This window comes from Eleutherodactylus coqui, chromosome 10 (assembly GCF_035609145.1).
Source record: "Eleutherodactylus coqui strain aEleCoq1 chromosome 10, aEleCoq1.hap1, whole genome shotgun sequence".
Lineage (NCBI taxonomy): Eukaryota > Metazoa > Chordata > Amphibia > Anura > Eleutherodactylidae > Eleutherodactylus > Eleutherodactylus coqui.
In genome coordinates, this window is record NC_089846.1 from 48,366,950 (window position 1) to 48,382,017 (window position 15,068).

Here is a 15,068-nt window from a genome sequence, read left to right on the forward strand (position 1 = left end):
CTTCTCACTCAGTGCCCATTCAGGGGCCATATGTACACAGGCAGACAGTAGCCCACAATCGCTTGTTTCAGCGATTATTCCGGTGACTATCGGTCCATGTAAAAGGTATCTTAACACTGGGATACAATGAAGTTCAAGACTTGGCTTCCATCCAAAGGCTGATTTTGAACGGAATTATGGTTTCCAAGATTTAACAAAGAAATGACTCAAAATGCTGGCGATCCCATTTTTTGTAGAAGAGGACTACTTTTACCTGTCGGGATCCTGGCTTCTGCTCTACTTGCGTCATGCTTAGGATCTTTCCTTCCTTCTCATATTTGCAGTAATACTTCACCCAGGTAAGGCCAAGAGCCCCTGAAATCCATAATGAAAGAAGCATATATTTCACTTATCCATTGAGAGATCATTTCTTGTCCAATGAAATCATGTTTTCTGCGACTTGGTGACCAAATGGAGTAGCAATGGTAATGTGCAAGCAATGTAAGCAAAGGCACCCAACTGGCACAGCAAATGGTATACTATATACTGATATGAACAGTCATAAAAAGTACAAATAGGTTTGAACCTGTGCAAAGTGATAAAACATCCCTCCCTTAGTAGGCAAATAGGAAAAGAAAAGAAGAAAGGGTATAATGACATTAGATATCAAATCAGCAAGACAGTAACCTACAACATCCTCCTCACAGGTGTGACTGCACCGTGCGCCACTACCCATTTAGGGAAACGTGACAGTTTTATTACAACCAGTATTAAAGAAAGATATGCTGAAGGCCACATTACTTTTCTCTTGGGAGTACAAGTATCCTTCAATGGTGCTCTGTCCCTTTAATTTGCAAATCATGGGTGCATCCGTCATCCGCTTCTGCAAGTCTTCCAACTCTTCCCGGGTACTGATGAAGTGATTACGTGTCTGTGGGCAAAGGTAAACCTTTGTAGATTAGATGCAACAAGAGTTAATTACTTAACAAGACATTCAATAAAAAAAAATCAACTCAAGTGTTTAAAAATGCTGAAAAAAAGTGTGTGAAGGAGCCTTAATAGTGGAGATCAGTCCAACTGGGAAAGCAGAAAGAAGGCAAGAGGGACCAAAGAATCACTAATAATGTGCATATGGATGATGATAAGGGAATTGCTCTGCTCACTTTATGCATTTTTGCTCTTTAGTTTGGATTTTTTGGCCCTCCCAAGATTATTAGTGACCTCGTAGAGGGATTGTACAGTATAATATCTATATTTGCAGGTGATATAAAACTATGTAGAGTAATTAATACAAGAGAGGACAGAATGTGGTTGCAATTGGATCTGGATAAGTTGGGGGCTGAAAGGAGGTTTAACATTGATAAATATAAGGTTCTGCACATGGGCAGAGGAAATACATGTCACCATTACACACTAAATAGGAAACCACTGGGTAACACTGACATGGAAAAGGACTTGGGGATTTTAGCTAACTGTAAATTGGAGCAACCAGTGTCAGGCAGCTGCTGCCAAGGCAAATAGGATCATGGGGTACATCAAAAAAGGTCTATGGGAACATGACAAGAACATTGTTCTTCCTCTTTACAAGTCACTGGTCAGACCACACATGGAATATTGTATACAGATTTGGGCACCAGTACTAGAGAAGGGCATATCAGAGCTTGAGCGGGTACAAAGGCTGACAACTGAAGGAATAAATGGAATGGACAGACTATAAAATTAAGTTATTATTTAATTTAGAAAAAAAAGGCAGCTGAGGGGCATCCTAATAAATATATCAGGGGACAATACAGAGCTCTCTCCCATGAGCTATTCATGCCCAAGACTGAGACTGTAATAAGGGGGCGTCTTCTACGTCTAGAGGACAGAAGGTTTCTACACCAACGTAGAAGGGGGTTCTTTACTGTGGGACTATGGAACTTACTGCCTGAAGACTTGTGATGGCAGGGGCATTTCTAGGGTCGAATGGGTCAAGGGAACAAGCCAGTGGGAATTTGACACACTCATTCACTTGGTGCTACAGAAGACAGTCTGACACCAGTGGGGTCTGCTGCACGCCAGCCACTGACAGGACACTGACTATAGCCATAGGAAAGGAGTGTTAAAAAACTGGCGCTGGAGATCAGGTATATACAGTAATGAACCACGCAAGGCTGTGTCAGGCAGCGGTGCGAATGTATACTGAAGAAAAAGTTTATTTAATTAAATCTCTGGCCAGAAGGTTCTGGACTTTAAATTTATGATGCGGGACAAAGGCTCTGGATCCAAGTGACTTGTAACGCCCCTGGGTGATGCAAACTTGCTACAAGAGCTCAAGAAGGGCTCGGATGCCTTTCTGAAGTGTAGCAGTATTACAGGTCTTAGTCACTAGATTACATCAGAAGGGTTGTTGATCCGGGGATTATTCTGATGGCCAGATTTGTAGTCAAGAAGGAATTCTTTTTCCTAAAGTAAAACAAATTTGGCTTTCACCTCATGGTTTTTTTTGCCTTTCTCTGGATCAACGTTGTAGGATAATAGGCTCAACTGGATGGAGACGTCTTTTTTCCGCCTTACTTACTAAGTTACCTGCTAAAGTCATGGCCCTACGAAAATGCTTTAACCTTCAAATTAGATTTTTGTACAATAGCTGCAAGGTCACACACAATCCCGTTTCCCATTGAGAAACACTGTGATGAGTCTAATCCCATAATTTAACTACTTTGAGTAGCCCCTGTGTGGTTATGATAAAGTAACCAGCACCACCTCAAAACAATATTCATATCCACTTCTATGAAACTTTGTCTACTACCTCACATAGCCAGTCATGTGCCAAGTCCACGGAATGATATCAGAGAATGGTAGAGTTGGAAGGGACCTCCAGGGTCCTCGGGTCCAACTGGCTGCTCAATGCAGGGTTGCTAAATCATCCCAAACAGATATTTGTTCAGCCTTTTTTGGACACTTCCATTGAAGGAGAACTCACCACCTCCTGTGGTAACCTGTTCCACTCATTGATCACCCTCACTGTCTAATATCTAATCTGTGTCTCCTCCCTTTCAGTTTCATCCCATTGCTTCTATTCTTTTCTTGTACAAATGAGAATAGGGATGATCCCTCTGCACTGTGACAGCCCTGTGACAGATATTTGTAGACATCTATTAAGTCTCCTCTCAGCCTTCTTTTTTGCAAGCTAAACATTCCCAGATCCTTTAACCGTTCTTCATAGGACATAGAATAGCTATTAGCAAAATTAAAAACAAAATTTTCTGCGCTCAGTGAATAGTGTGTTTCCACAAAATAGTAGCAGGTCAGAAATATAAGGGAGTTACACTTACTGGGAAGGAGGGGGGTATGATGACCATGAGCCCCCTCCTCGAAGTGATATCTCCTGTTTCTCCAGATAGATGTTTCCACACGTTAGGGATGAAGTATTAACACTTTTATTCCAGTATTCGTTAAAAAATACTGTTTTTTAACGAATACTGGAATAAAAGTGTTAATACTTCATCCCTAACGTGTGGAAACATCTATCTGGAGAAACAGGAGATATCACTTCGAGGAGGGGGCTCATGGTCATCATACCCCCCTCCTTCCCAGTAAGTGTAACTCCCTTATATTTCTGACCTGATACTATTTTGTGGAAACACACTATTCACTGAGCGCAGAAATTTTGTTTTTCATTTTGCTAATAGCTATTCTGTATCCCATTTCTTTGGGATCACTCTCTTATGAGAGACCCCAACTATTTCCGCAGCTCTCCCCCTTGATTCGAGGATTGGAATTGTGTCGTTATCTACTGAATGACGATCCTGAGGCGCTATCTGGTTATATCTTTGTTTGACCTCATAGGACATGATTTGCTGACCGCTCACCATCTTGGTAACTCTTCTAATATACTAGTTCACAGAACAAGACATAGAACTTACATTCTGAAGGCTGAGCTGCAGCTGCTGCTTGTAGGGTAAGAAGTCTTGAGTCAATTCAAATGTGAGGCTATTAGATGTAAATAGACAATGCAAGAAGGCCAGAACCTATGGGAGTAACAAACATTCAATGAATAAGAAGGTGTAACAACAAAGAAAAATCGAAAGACATTGGCTTATGTATCTGACTAGCTCTTCCATTGCACCATGATGACAACTCTCAGAAGATCAAACAAGGCTGATGGGATTTGCTACATGTTAAACATTATACAACCTTTTAAAAGATGAGTTATGCCGCACCCCAGCAAGAGGCTTTTCAGGATTTCAAAACAGCCATAAAATTAGTAAAGCACAAGTTCAGCTGGCCATACACTAGAGACTTGGGCAGGAAATGGTCTAAGTCAGTCATCACTGCTGTCCTGTCATTGGTGCATGGTCATGGCACAAAAAAGTATGAAGGACGCTGACATGAGGCATCTATTGGTGGAAACGTTGATCTACTGGATTTTTTCCGTCATTGTTAGGTACTGTGGTTGAACGTAATTTAGAATACCAGACTAGATCACAGATCACTGCCATCATCGATTGGTTATAGGTCTCTGAAGTTTTTGGTTAACCTAAGGGATTCAGAAAAATGGCCTCCCTAAGACCCTAATGTATAGCCAGCTTTCGAGCTTCACCCTGCCTAGAGCGTTTTATCTAGAAAAAGGGTTACCCTATAATAAGAAGGCATTGGCTTATCAGGTACTCTATGTTTGCCATTTCCTGTAATATAGAAGAAGAAACAATAAATGAACAGCTGTGAGAGGTATCAGGGATGTTTAGAAGAATAGTGGGGGCAGATTTGGCTAAGTGATCATCATTTGAGTGGGTATTACACATTAGTCATACAGATGTGTCCCTCCATACCTTTCCTCTTGGCTCGACATTTCCTGAGATTTGTGACGGGAGATGACCAAGTTTGATTAAAAAAAAACAAAAAAACAACAACAATATGTTCTCACGATACTCTGTCAGGAGATGTATATTCTATATTGGTCTATGAGCCCCCCAGTGAGTGGTTGTGAGTTGATCCTGTTGAGGGCTTTGCTTGCATATCGCAAAAATGTATTTGAATTTGTGAGAAATTGGATTTCTCAACTAAATTTGTGGAGAATTCAGGTGGACACATCTGTATGCAGGCCAGCCATTCGATTTCACAAAAGAAGATCTCTTGGAATATTATGTATTTCATACGTAAAGTCGAGTTTATTATACATAGAAGGTTTCAACATACTAGTAATTTGTTTTTAATCAGGAACGAAAAGGGGAAATAAGGACAAGTCTATTTTACTAAGAAAAAGTTCTAAATCCTTTACCGGCTCCACAAGGCTGAACTTTTTGCTCTCCTGAACTTCCTGAATTTGATAGACATATTCAAGTGAAGATTCATAGAAGTTCTGCTTCTCTTTGTCTACTTGTACATCTGCCTGTATTGGAAGAAACATGAATATCGATAATGGCAAAGAAAAGGAAAGGTGTACAAATAATGCCACTGTGGTCTTCTAAATGTGGACTGAAGAGCATATCCCATAGGAAACTCCTTTAAGTTTAGGAGGTTGTACAGATTTAGAAAAACATGGCTGCTTTCTTCCTAAAGCAATGCCATACCAGTCTACAGGTTGCTCGGGGTACTGCAGCTCAGATCTATTCCCTTTAATAGGAGAGCGGCCATGTTTTGCTAATCCTGCATGATCCCTTTAAATCCCTATGCATGCAACAATATAAGATTAGGGTTCATTCTTAAGAGATAAGTCGCCTAATGCAATTTTCTTGACCCAACAGCCATGATCACATGGGCTGGGTGAGTGAATTTTTAAGTTAGATGAATTCTAAAAAGGTTTTTTTCCCCCAGTTAATCACTTTTATGGCAAATCGACATAAAAGGTCATAGAAGTCTAATCTCTATGGCTCCAACAGTTGTGACAATCGAGAATCCCTCATATGAGGCTGTCTGTTCCCTGTAGCAGAGTGGTGGCCATGCATACAAGGACACTCTCTAATGAAGTTTGCAAGAGGTACAGAATACATTTTTGTTCTCATTGACTACAAACCCATATTCCTACCACCACAAAGAGCTGGTACTGAGACTATTCAGCTACTGACCAAACCATCTATTTGCAAGTGTTTTTGCCATATACATCCAAAGTGCACTTGTATTCTTTCCTGCCTTACCTCTTGGAGCTGAGCTTCCTTCTTCTTGGAAGACAGATGTAGATGCTTATCCAGCAAGGAGTAAAACTTCTCACTGTCTCTGTCAAACTTCTTTTTTCGTTCCTGAAATGTTTGTAAATATTAAGGTTAATTATGGCTACAATTGTAAAGCGTGAACAACATGAAACAGTATCAATATCTAATAAAATTATATACAAATTATATACACACACACACACACACATATATGTATATTGCACACATATATGCATGCATACAGGGTGACCATAATGAAAGTGTCCTTATTTAGAGATATTGGGCGTCATTGACATCTGTTGGCCGTAACCAACAATACTACTATCCAGGGTATGTGAAGGCGATCCATGTGAAAAAAAAGGATGACAAATCTGCTGTTATAAGACCGTTAGACACAGCCCAGTTAACAAGTGCTGAAAATCCTACATAAGTTGCATTTTTCCCCTTGCTTGCAAGAACTGCTTCCTGGACAGCCACCACACTTGCACTGGAATTCCTCAATCAAATGGAACTGGCCAGTTGCTTGAATAAGTTTTTAACACCTTTCATAGCGCCACACTCACCCCTGGTGGGGAAATTTGGGACTTTTTCTTTTCTTATAGGTCACTTCTGCATGTCTTGGATAAAATTATTACCAAGTTTGGCTCAATTATGCCCAGTAAAAGTCTCTCTAGGCCTCTTTGAATACGGATGTTTTAATTAGGATCACTATATACAGTATATTATTTAAAGATCGGGAAACACCCCATGCCAATGACAGCAAATCACTAGTCAGAAACATCTCTGGGAGGTTTTCTACAGAGAATGAAAACGTATCTCAACCAAAAAAACTTAAAGGGGTTGTCTCAGCGATCATGAGCTAAGCTCGGTTATTGGTTAAAACCCCTGTGATGTCCCATACACCGAGTGGGACTGCAGCTGTAAACACAGACCAGAGCAGGGGACTGAGCACTGACGCAAGACGGGAGAGCTACAGAATGGGAAAGGGATTGTACTGAGATGATACTACTTAGACAACCCCTTTACGGCTATGTTCATAAGGCAGATGAGCGCTTCTGCTGCTTGATTCTAATGATTGAGGAGGGTCCCAGAAGCCTGACCCCCCCCCCCCCCCCACTGATCAAAACATTTAACATGTACCAGCTGCTGCCAAGGCAAATAGGATCATGGGGGGCATCAAAAGAGGTCTGGGGGCAGATGATGAGAACATTGTTCTTCCTCTTTACAAGTCCCTGGTCAAACAACACATGGAATATTGTGTACAGTTTTCAGGGTGGGGTAAATTGGCTCCTGCCTCATTGAGGTTTTTTGCCTTCCTCTGGATCAACATGTTGGAGCGGAAACAGGCTGAACTAGATGGACAACTGTCTTTATTCAGCCTAGCATACTATGCTGCTATGTATGTATATCAGAGCTTGTGTGGGTTCAAAGGTGGGCAACTAAAATAATAAATGGAATGTGTGGACTACAACACCCAGCTAGGTGATCAAAATTGGGGTTATTTAATATGGAAGAAAGACGGCTGAGGGGCGACCTAATAACTATGTAAAAATACATTAGGGGACAATACAGAGATCTCTCCCATGATCTGTTTATACCCTGGACTCTGACTGTAACAAGGTGGCGTCCTCTACATCTAGAAGAAGGTTTCTACACCAACATAGAAGGGTGTTCTTTACTGTAAGAGCAGTGAGACTGGTGAACTCTCTGCCTGAGGATATGGTGATGGCAAAAGCAATAAAATAGTTTTAAAGGGGCCTGGATGCCTTTCTTGAGCGTAGCAATACTACAGGTTACAGTCACTAATTAATTCAGATGGGATGTTGATCCAGGGATTATTTTGATTGACAGATTGGAGTTGGGAAGGATTTTTTTTCTCTTTAAATGGGGAAGAATTGGCTTTTACCTGATTGGGTTTATTTTGCCTTCCTCTGCATTAACATTGGGGGGGGGGGGGGGGAGGGACGACAGGGTGAGCATATGTCTTTTTTCAGCTTAACATACTATATTACATGTCCAATGTTTCTTGAAACTACAGGTATACTTTAATTCATGAAATGTAACCAAAAGTCCTTTGACAGCTGACTGACGAGCAGTTTCATGGTCTGGTGTTACATCATTATTTCATAGGGTGGTTTCGCACACAGTTTTTTGTAGCAAAGCCAGAAGTGAATACAGCAGGAAGGAGAAGTCCTTATTTCTATTTCCCATATATTTTTGAATCCACTTCTTGCTTTGACTCAAAAAACTGCATTAAAAACTGCCGCAAAAACTTTGTGTGCAACCATCCTTAGACGTTATTCCCGAGCAGATTTGTTGCAGAGATTTCTGCCACGGATTCATCTGAATGTGGCCATTCCTGCAGCATGTGCAACCCCTATTCAGATGAATGGGACAACTGCAGAAATATCTACAAAGCGTGTCAATATTCCCTAATTCACTCAAACGGGGTAATCCCCCGATCTCTGAAACAAAGCCCCTCTGTGAGAAGCGTGCACTGGGATTACAAGCTGTATTATTCATGTTTGCAGTTAAACTTTGTGACATAACTTTTTCTGAGTCATGTTTGGAAAAAGAATATAATATGCATGAGACTCATAAAGAGCTGATGAAACTACGAAATGTTACTCAGCTGTAAGGAATGTATTCATGCCTCATAAGCAACAAGCATATCTTGTATTCTAGAAGAAGAACGAAATTCAACAAGAAGGGTGTACAGAAAAGACAAGAATAAAAAAAAGACACAAAAAGATACATTATAAATAAGGGTTTGTGTTCCATAGACGAAAACAGCTGGAAGAGCAGGCAACTTGCCTTCCGTCTCCCCGTCAGTAGGGCGTGCCCTTATTCTACCCGTACTTAAAACATTTTTTTCGCTGTACCCAAGAGCCTTTTTGCCTGTCCGACTACACAGTGTGACTCTGCCTGATCAGACAGTCAGTAAGAAGAGGCGTCCTACTGATAAGGGGAATGGAAACTGTTCATTCATACATTTCCAAGAGGAATAATGGAGGAATGGTGCAAAAAGACATGCTCCAAAATTGCTATTTGGCAAGTAGTTACTAAGGCAGACATGGATAGCAGGTAGCATCTCTTTAGAGGCTATGGAGCAGCTTCACCAAATCTGTATTGTCGAGTGCACCACGTTATAATAATGTATCAGATTACTGGATAATGTAATACTCAACCTGGCATTGTTCCTTTTATAATCGTTTTAGCTCATCGATGATGCAGTCATTGTCTGGAAAGAAGCCGGTTCCACATCTGCGTTGAAACCTTCGGGTCGGTGGTTGAGTCGCAGATCCGGCTCAAAATAGCGGAAGAAAAAGCGATGTACGCAGTGCTTTTTCTCACTTCCAAAAGCTGGGCAGCTAAGCAGAACGGACCCCATTATAGTCAATGGGTCCGTTCAGCGCTGTTTGGTTCTGTCTTGAGACTGAGTTGTTCAGCTATGGGGATTCCCTTTTCCTGCTCAATGAAAAGAGCAGGAAAGCGAAATCCCGAGATTTCAGAAAGATATTTTTTTGGAAGAATGTTCCAAGAAAGTTTGTTCGTCTGTCATCTGGTGCCATGTATGGCCAGTCTGAACAAGTGTAACACCAATGTGGACTAAAACCTGTATGGCTGCATCTGCTATATGAACATTCCCCAGATGACTGACTTTCAACAGTTGTCCAACCATCAACTAACTTCAGTCTAATATGTATGGCCAACTTACAGAATTAACAAAAAGAACTATAATAACCCTGAAAAAGCCTCCCATATATTTCTTTACTATTCTATTTTTTTCAGCAATTTATAATAGCAGGTAACATTGTGTCATTGTCCACTAGTGGGCGCACAGCGGTTACGCTTCCTGCCTAGCGTGCGGGGTTTCCTCTGCCTTCACCAGTGTTTACTAAGAATTCCTTTGAATGAAAGAGTATTACATACAAGGCATGTACTGTGCAGGGTGCGATAAACTGTGCCAATACGCTGGGAGGACACTTTGTAACCCCTGTAGAGCGCAAATCTGATATTTTTTCAAAACACAGAAGGTTTACTAGGAATAACACTGTAATTAAACTTTTTGGAATGACCCGCAGTCTTTCATCCAATAAAGTATTAAAGTCGAATTACAGCACAACGTGTTCCCTGAAGTTGGTATTTAAAGAGCAAGATGGTCTTTTATCTCGCAGTGGACTGTCCTCGGATTGTGTGCGTGGGAATGAATGGGTTAGAAAGCAGGAGGAGGTGGGAGCAGAATCTGTACAGTTTCCAGTTGGCTGGTGCATATTCCCAATTCGCTCATTCTGGCAGCCTCCAGATGGCCTGAGAGGATCCATGGCTGCACTATAACATGTGGCTCCCTCCCCCATCCCTCTAGACTGCAGCTCCTACTAGGGAGACCATTCTCCACACTAACAAGTACATCTAGTCCTGGCTGCAGGGAAAACTTCCCAGGGGTCATTTTTCAATGAAGTCTTCTGGAAGCTACAAAGTTCACACAAGATGCTAAATCAGATTATTATAGTCATTTTCTTTTCATTTATCCGTCTAATTAATATAATTATTAGTTGATCCTCAAGGGCGCTTGTCAGGATGCGCGATTTGAAGAACAATGAGAAAAAAAACACGCCTTGCTCTCCAGAATATTGTATTACTCATCGTATCTTCTTCAGCTGATGTCAAGGGATCCTATGGCAATATACTAAAGCTGGCCTTGCACAAGATTACTTTGGGCCGGGAAAGGTAAAGTCCCCTGGTGCAATCACTGAGTCATGACTGACTCCTCGATGACATCACATCGTTTTTGCGGGGTGGTTTGCAATTGCCTTCCCCAGTCAACTTTTTACCCCCGGGCAAGCTGGGTGCTTTTACAGACCTCGGAAGGATGGAGGGCTGAGTCAACCTTGAGCTGACTACCTGAAATAAGCGGGGATTGAACCAACAACCTTCAGGTCGTGGGCGAGAGCTTAGGACTGCATTTCTGCTGCCCTAACACTCTGCGCCACATGAGGCCTGAAAGCGGGCAATCAAATGAATGCCAGATCGCTCGCATGAATGATCCAACATACATCTAAACTTGTAGATCAGGGAGATAGCTTAAAAGAAAAAAAAAAAAAACTAAAAACAGGTCAGCGCAATGGGCTCGGCAACAGTGGCAAATGACTGGCCATATGTGGATGATTCACGCCACATGTAGTGGGCAAAAAAAACTAATCCAATTTGACAAATCATATTTTTGGCAGACAGTACTCTTGTTTGCATAAATTTTCAAACACAGTTGTCAAAAATTGGACATTTCTGCCAACTTTTATCTTATGTGTACTGGCAGCTTAAAGTTAACTTCTAGTGTGCTGTAAGGCCAGGTTCTTTTTCCAACACAAACTTTACTTAAACAGACTTGTGGCTTTGTATCACTCCATAGTGGGGCTGTTGTACTTAAATGCTTCTTTTATTAACAAGGATACATACTGACTATATATTTACATTGGAATGACAAGGCACTTGGACTTCACTCGTAAATAACCATCATCGTCATACTCTATACCAGTGTTTCCCAAACTCCAGTCCCCATGGACCCACACAAGGCATGTTTTCAGGATATCCTATAATAAGAACACCTGTGGCAATGTCTGAGGCATCAATGATAATTACATTCCCTGTGCAATACTGAGGAAATCCTGAAAACATGACCTGTTGGGATCCATGAGAACTGGAGTTTGGGAAACACTGCTCTATACTATACTTTCGAAGGTCCGCGACATAACACGAATATTGCAGACTAGGTAAAAATCTACATGGAATGCATGGTCACTTCCGTAACCATTCGTTTTCATGGGCACGTAATACCCCTTCTACAAAGTGCCTTGTCTTCCCATCATATGGTCACATCATTTTACTAATACTGACATTTAGCTTTCTCATAGCTGGTTAACCACAAAGCATTGAGTCATCATATTCCCATATCACTACAGTCCACATGCGTCCATTAAAGTTCCTATACTGTGCACACTACAACGTCACGTTGGAGAGCTGTCTCACATGTCTAACAACTTTGTTTCTATTTCTTGGTCCATGGCGCTGTCAGCATCTTTCAGGCCAGAGTCGCATACGTGATTGGAGTCTCTCTCTCCTTTCACACAACATGTCAGATTCTTCGTCCCCTGGTCGTCAGGGCCCTCTCTGTGTCTGGTCACTCGGCTCCCTGACCGTCCCCCCAGCATGGGGGAATTGTTGCACAATTGTCCTGTGCTGCTATCAGTCTCTCCAGCTGTTGCAGCCCACCTTTGACAGCTCCAATGATAGGATGAACACAGCCTATGGTGCTGTGCTTAACCTGCGGCCTCTGCCACTTTTTCTTTTGCTGCTGCTTCTGGTGGATTCCAGTGCTGCGCTCTTCCTCATCTCTCAGGGCTGTGACGCAGCTCTTTTACTTTTATATAGCGCCTTCCAGAGCATTTGGGCAGTGCTACCTCTCTATTATCCCTATTGAGGAGACTGTTCCTTGGGGCGGCGATGCACAGGTCGCATCATCACCGCTTCATTAAGGAAGCGGAGCCTCCTAAACCCGGCGCTTCCAGCATCTGTAAAATATCCAATTTCCAGCTTATATACTGGCAGGGAGGCGGGAAGAGGGGGAAGCGAAGGTTCTGCTGTAGCGCTGGGAGCGCTTTTCCTGCTGCCATTCACAGCACCCATCTCTTCACTCTGCCCCCTCTTGGCTGTATCACTAGTTAGATGGTTTGGTCCTATTACAGCCGATGGAGATACTTGTCAGAGCGGCCCCGCCACTCACTAAGAGGGTAGTGTACCACTGCTCACCCTCTTACAACCTATGGTAGCTACAGTATTACATATTGTTTGTTCCTTGACTCAATGTAAGGACGGGGCAGGATGCCACTGGATAACCAGGAACTAGACACCATTAATGTTTCAACTAGGCATTGGACAAAATAACCTTCAGTCATTAATGGCCAGTCAGAGAAGAAGGCACTCCTGTCCATATGCCCTACTGGGAGATCCAGGGGTATATATGCCAGACCAGAGAGCCACTACCAAGAGCACCTCACCCTCTGACAAACTGAACGAGGCTATTTTGGACATGGTTACCCATCTATATGAATGAGTAATACAATATCACTTTTCCCTATTGGCTGCCCACACTCCTCAACAATAAAAACTATTCAATGTATTATTGGAAGGGCACGTTGTCATCAAATGATCATCAGCAGGTCTTCATTAGGAAAATGGATGGTCCACAGTTAAATTGAGCAATTTCAAGTTCACTTCCAGCCAAACATAAAACGGTGCTATTAAATCCATATGTGCGGTATCTCTTGTGTACTCTGCTCATTGTCTGCCATTCTTTTTACGTTCTCAGTTTCTAAAACAGAAAGAAGCTATTTGACATCTACTACGGTCAGCCATATTTTTCTGAGGTTTTTTTTCCACCAATCCCCCATTACCACCCTCCTAGTCAAGGAGCGGAGCGCCCCCTCTGGCTGTACAGTGACGTGCTGAATTGGATTCAAGCAGGTTTTAAAATATGAAAAATCAAGGAATCCTGGGAAGAGTCCAATGACCCCAGTGAGAGTCACTTCTACTTAGGTTATAATAAAAATAATTAACTAGTAGCCATCAACATAAGTATATGAAGAGTAAGGGTTGTAATGGAGACCCATATCCTCAACATTTTTTTTTTTTTTTTTTTTACTAATTGTATGTCACCGTTTTTCTATTTTAGAGCATCCTGATTTATTTTTTTTTAACTAACACTGCTATATAAATTGTGGCCTGGACTAAAAGAAAGGAAGCATCACTTATAGTCCCTTTGTACACAGGCTCTCTCAGTGGGAGTTTTCTGCAGCCCACGGGCAGGATGTGGAAGTACCTTAGTGAGCCCAATTTGATCCTTGCGGAAAACCTCCAGGGGTTTGATCAGGAGTTCATCTGCATTCTGAAGCTGTAGTGGAAACACAAAGAATTAGTCACTGCAGGAAAAAACACTGATAAAAGAAGGCAAAAAGTCAGAAGCATCATTGGTTGTGTAGGTTCTCCTTGCCGGTAATACACAGTCCGGCATACATCCCCCAGCTAAGGCACATGATTCCGGCAGCTCATACCAGTGCTGAGCAGGGAGATTTAGGAGATGTTGTGCTTCAGAATCTTAACTCTAACTACTTAGAAGTACTTATTATAAGAAGTAGAAGTTGTAAAGAAAAAGCTTCTATCAGTAAATAAGCAGCAGCAAGACGTTCTTCAGAACCCTAATTATAAGTCAGAAGGAAAGAAAGCTACCACATCAAAGGTCAGGTTAAAAATGATAAACACATACAGCACACCGTGGTGAACTACAGTCATGGGTGTCAGCAAACCTAAAGAATCCCGACTCAACATTCTCAAACTTCATAATCCAGTTATTCAAGAAGTCACAGGGTTTGTATTCTGCCTGTAACATATACATCCATGTGCATCAGCGGCTCTGGCACCTTAACATGCTGCCATTATTAAAGGGCCACTCTGGTGATTTTTTTTCCCCATTCACCATGTACCCGGTTTCCATAAAAATAAGACCTAGCCTGAAAATAAGCCCTAGCCTAATTTTAGGGTGACTTGAACTATAAGCCCTACCCTGAAAATAAGCCCTAGTTACACTACATAAAAAAACGGGAATTTTTCTTACCGATAATTCCCTTTCTTGAAGGCATCATGACAGCATACATCTGGAGGTTGCTTACCTGCTGACCTGATGGGACAGGAAAAGGCAGAGCATAAAAGAAACCTCCCCTTCACCAAACACCAGTGCGTTCCAAATAACCACAGTGACAGAATACTTAACCAGAAGGTGTGTTTTTATTGACATCACACACCTCAGACAAAGAAACATAAGCATACACATTACCTCATGTGTTGCACAAAACAAGGGTAACCATGTCGGTAGGGGGGGGGGGGGGGGGAAGCCCGTATGCT

General features: G+C 42.0%; 1 protein-coding gene across 2 annotated transcripts in view; it reads right to left on the reverse strand.

The window, feature by feature from the left end:
- The window catches only part of OPHN1 (oligophrenin 1), a 115,964-nt gene that overhangs the window by 55,470 nt on the left and 45,426 nt on the right, over positions 1–15,068 (reverse strand). For both annotated transcript variants that reach the window (XM_066580981.1, XM_066580980.1), the window contains exons 4-9: positions 13,990–14,061; positions 6,099–6,200; positions 5,243–5,353; positions 3,888–3,992; positions 781–910; positions 254–354 (exon numbers count right to left, since the gene is read on the reverse strand). In XM_066580981.1, coding sequence (XP_066437078.1) covers positions 254–354; positions 781–910; positions 3,888–3,992; positions 5,243–5,353; positions 6,099–6,200; positions 13,990–14,061 — 621 coding nt within the window. The remainder of the gene's footprint in view (positions 1–253; positions 355–780; positions 911–3,887; positions 3,993–5,242; positions 5,354–6,098; positions 6,201–13,989; positions 14,062–15,068) is intronic.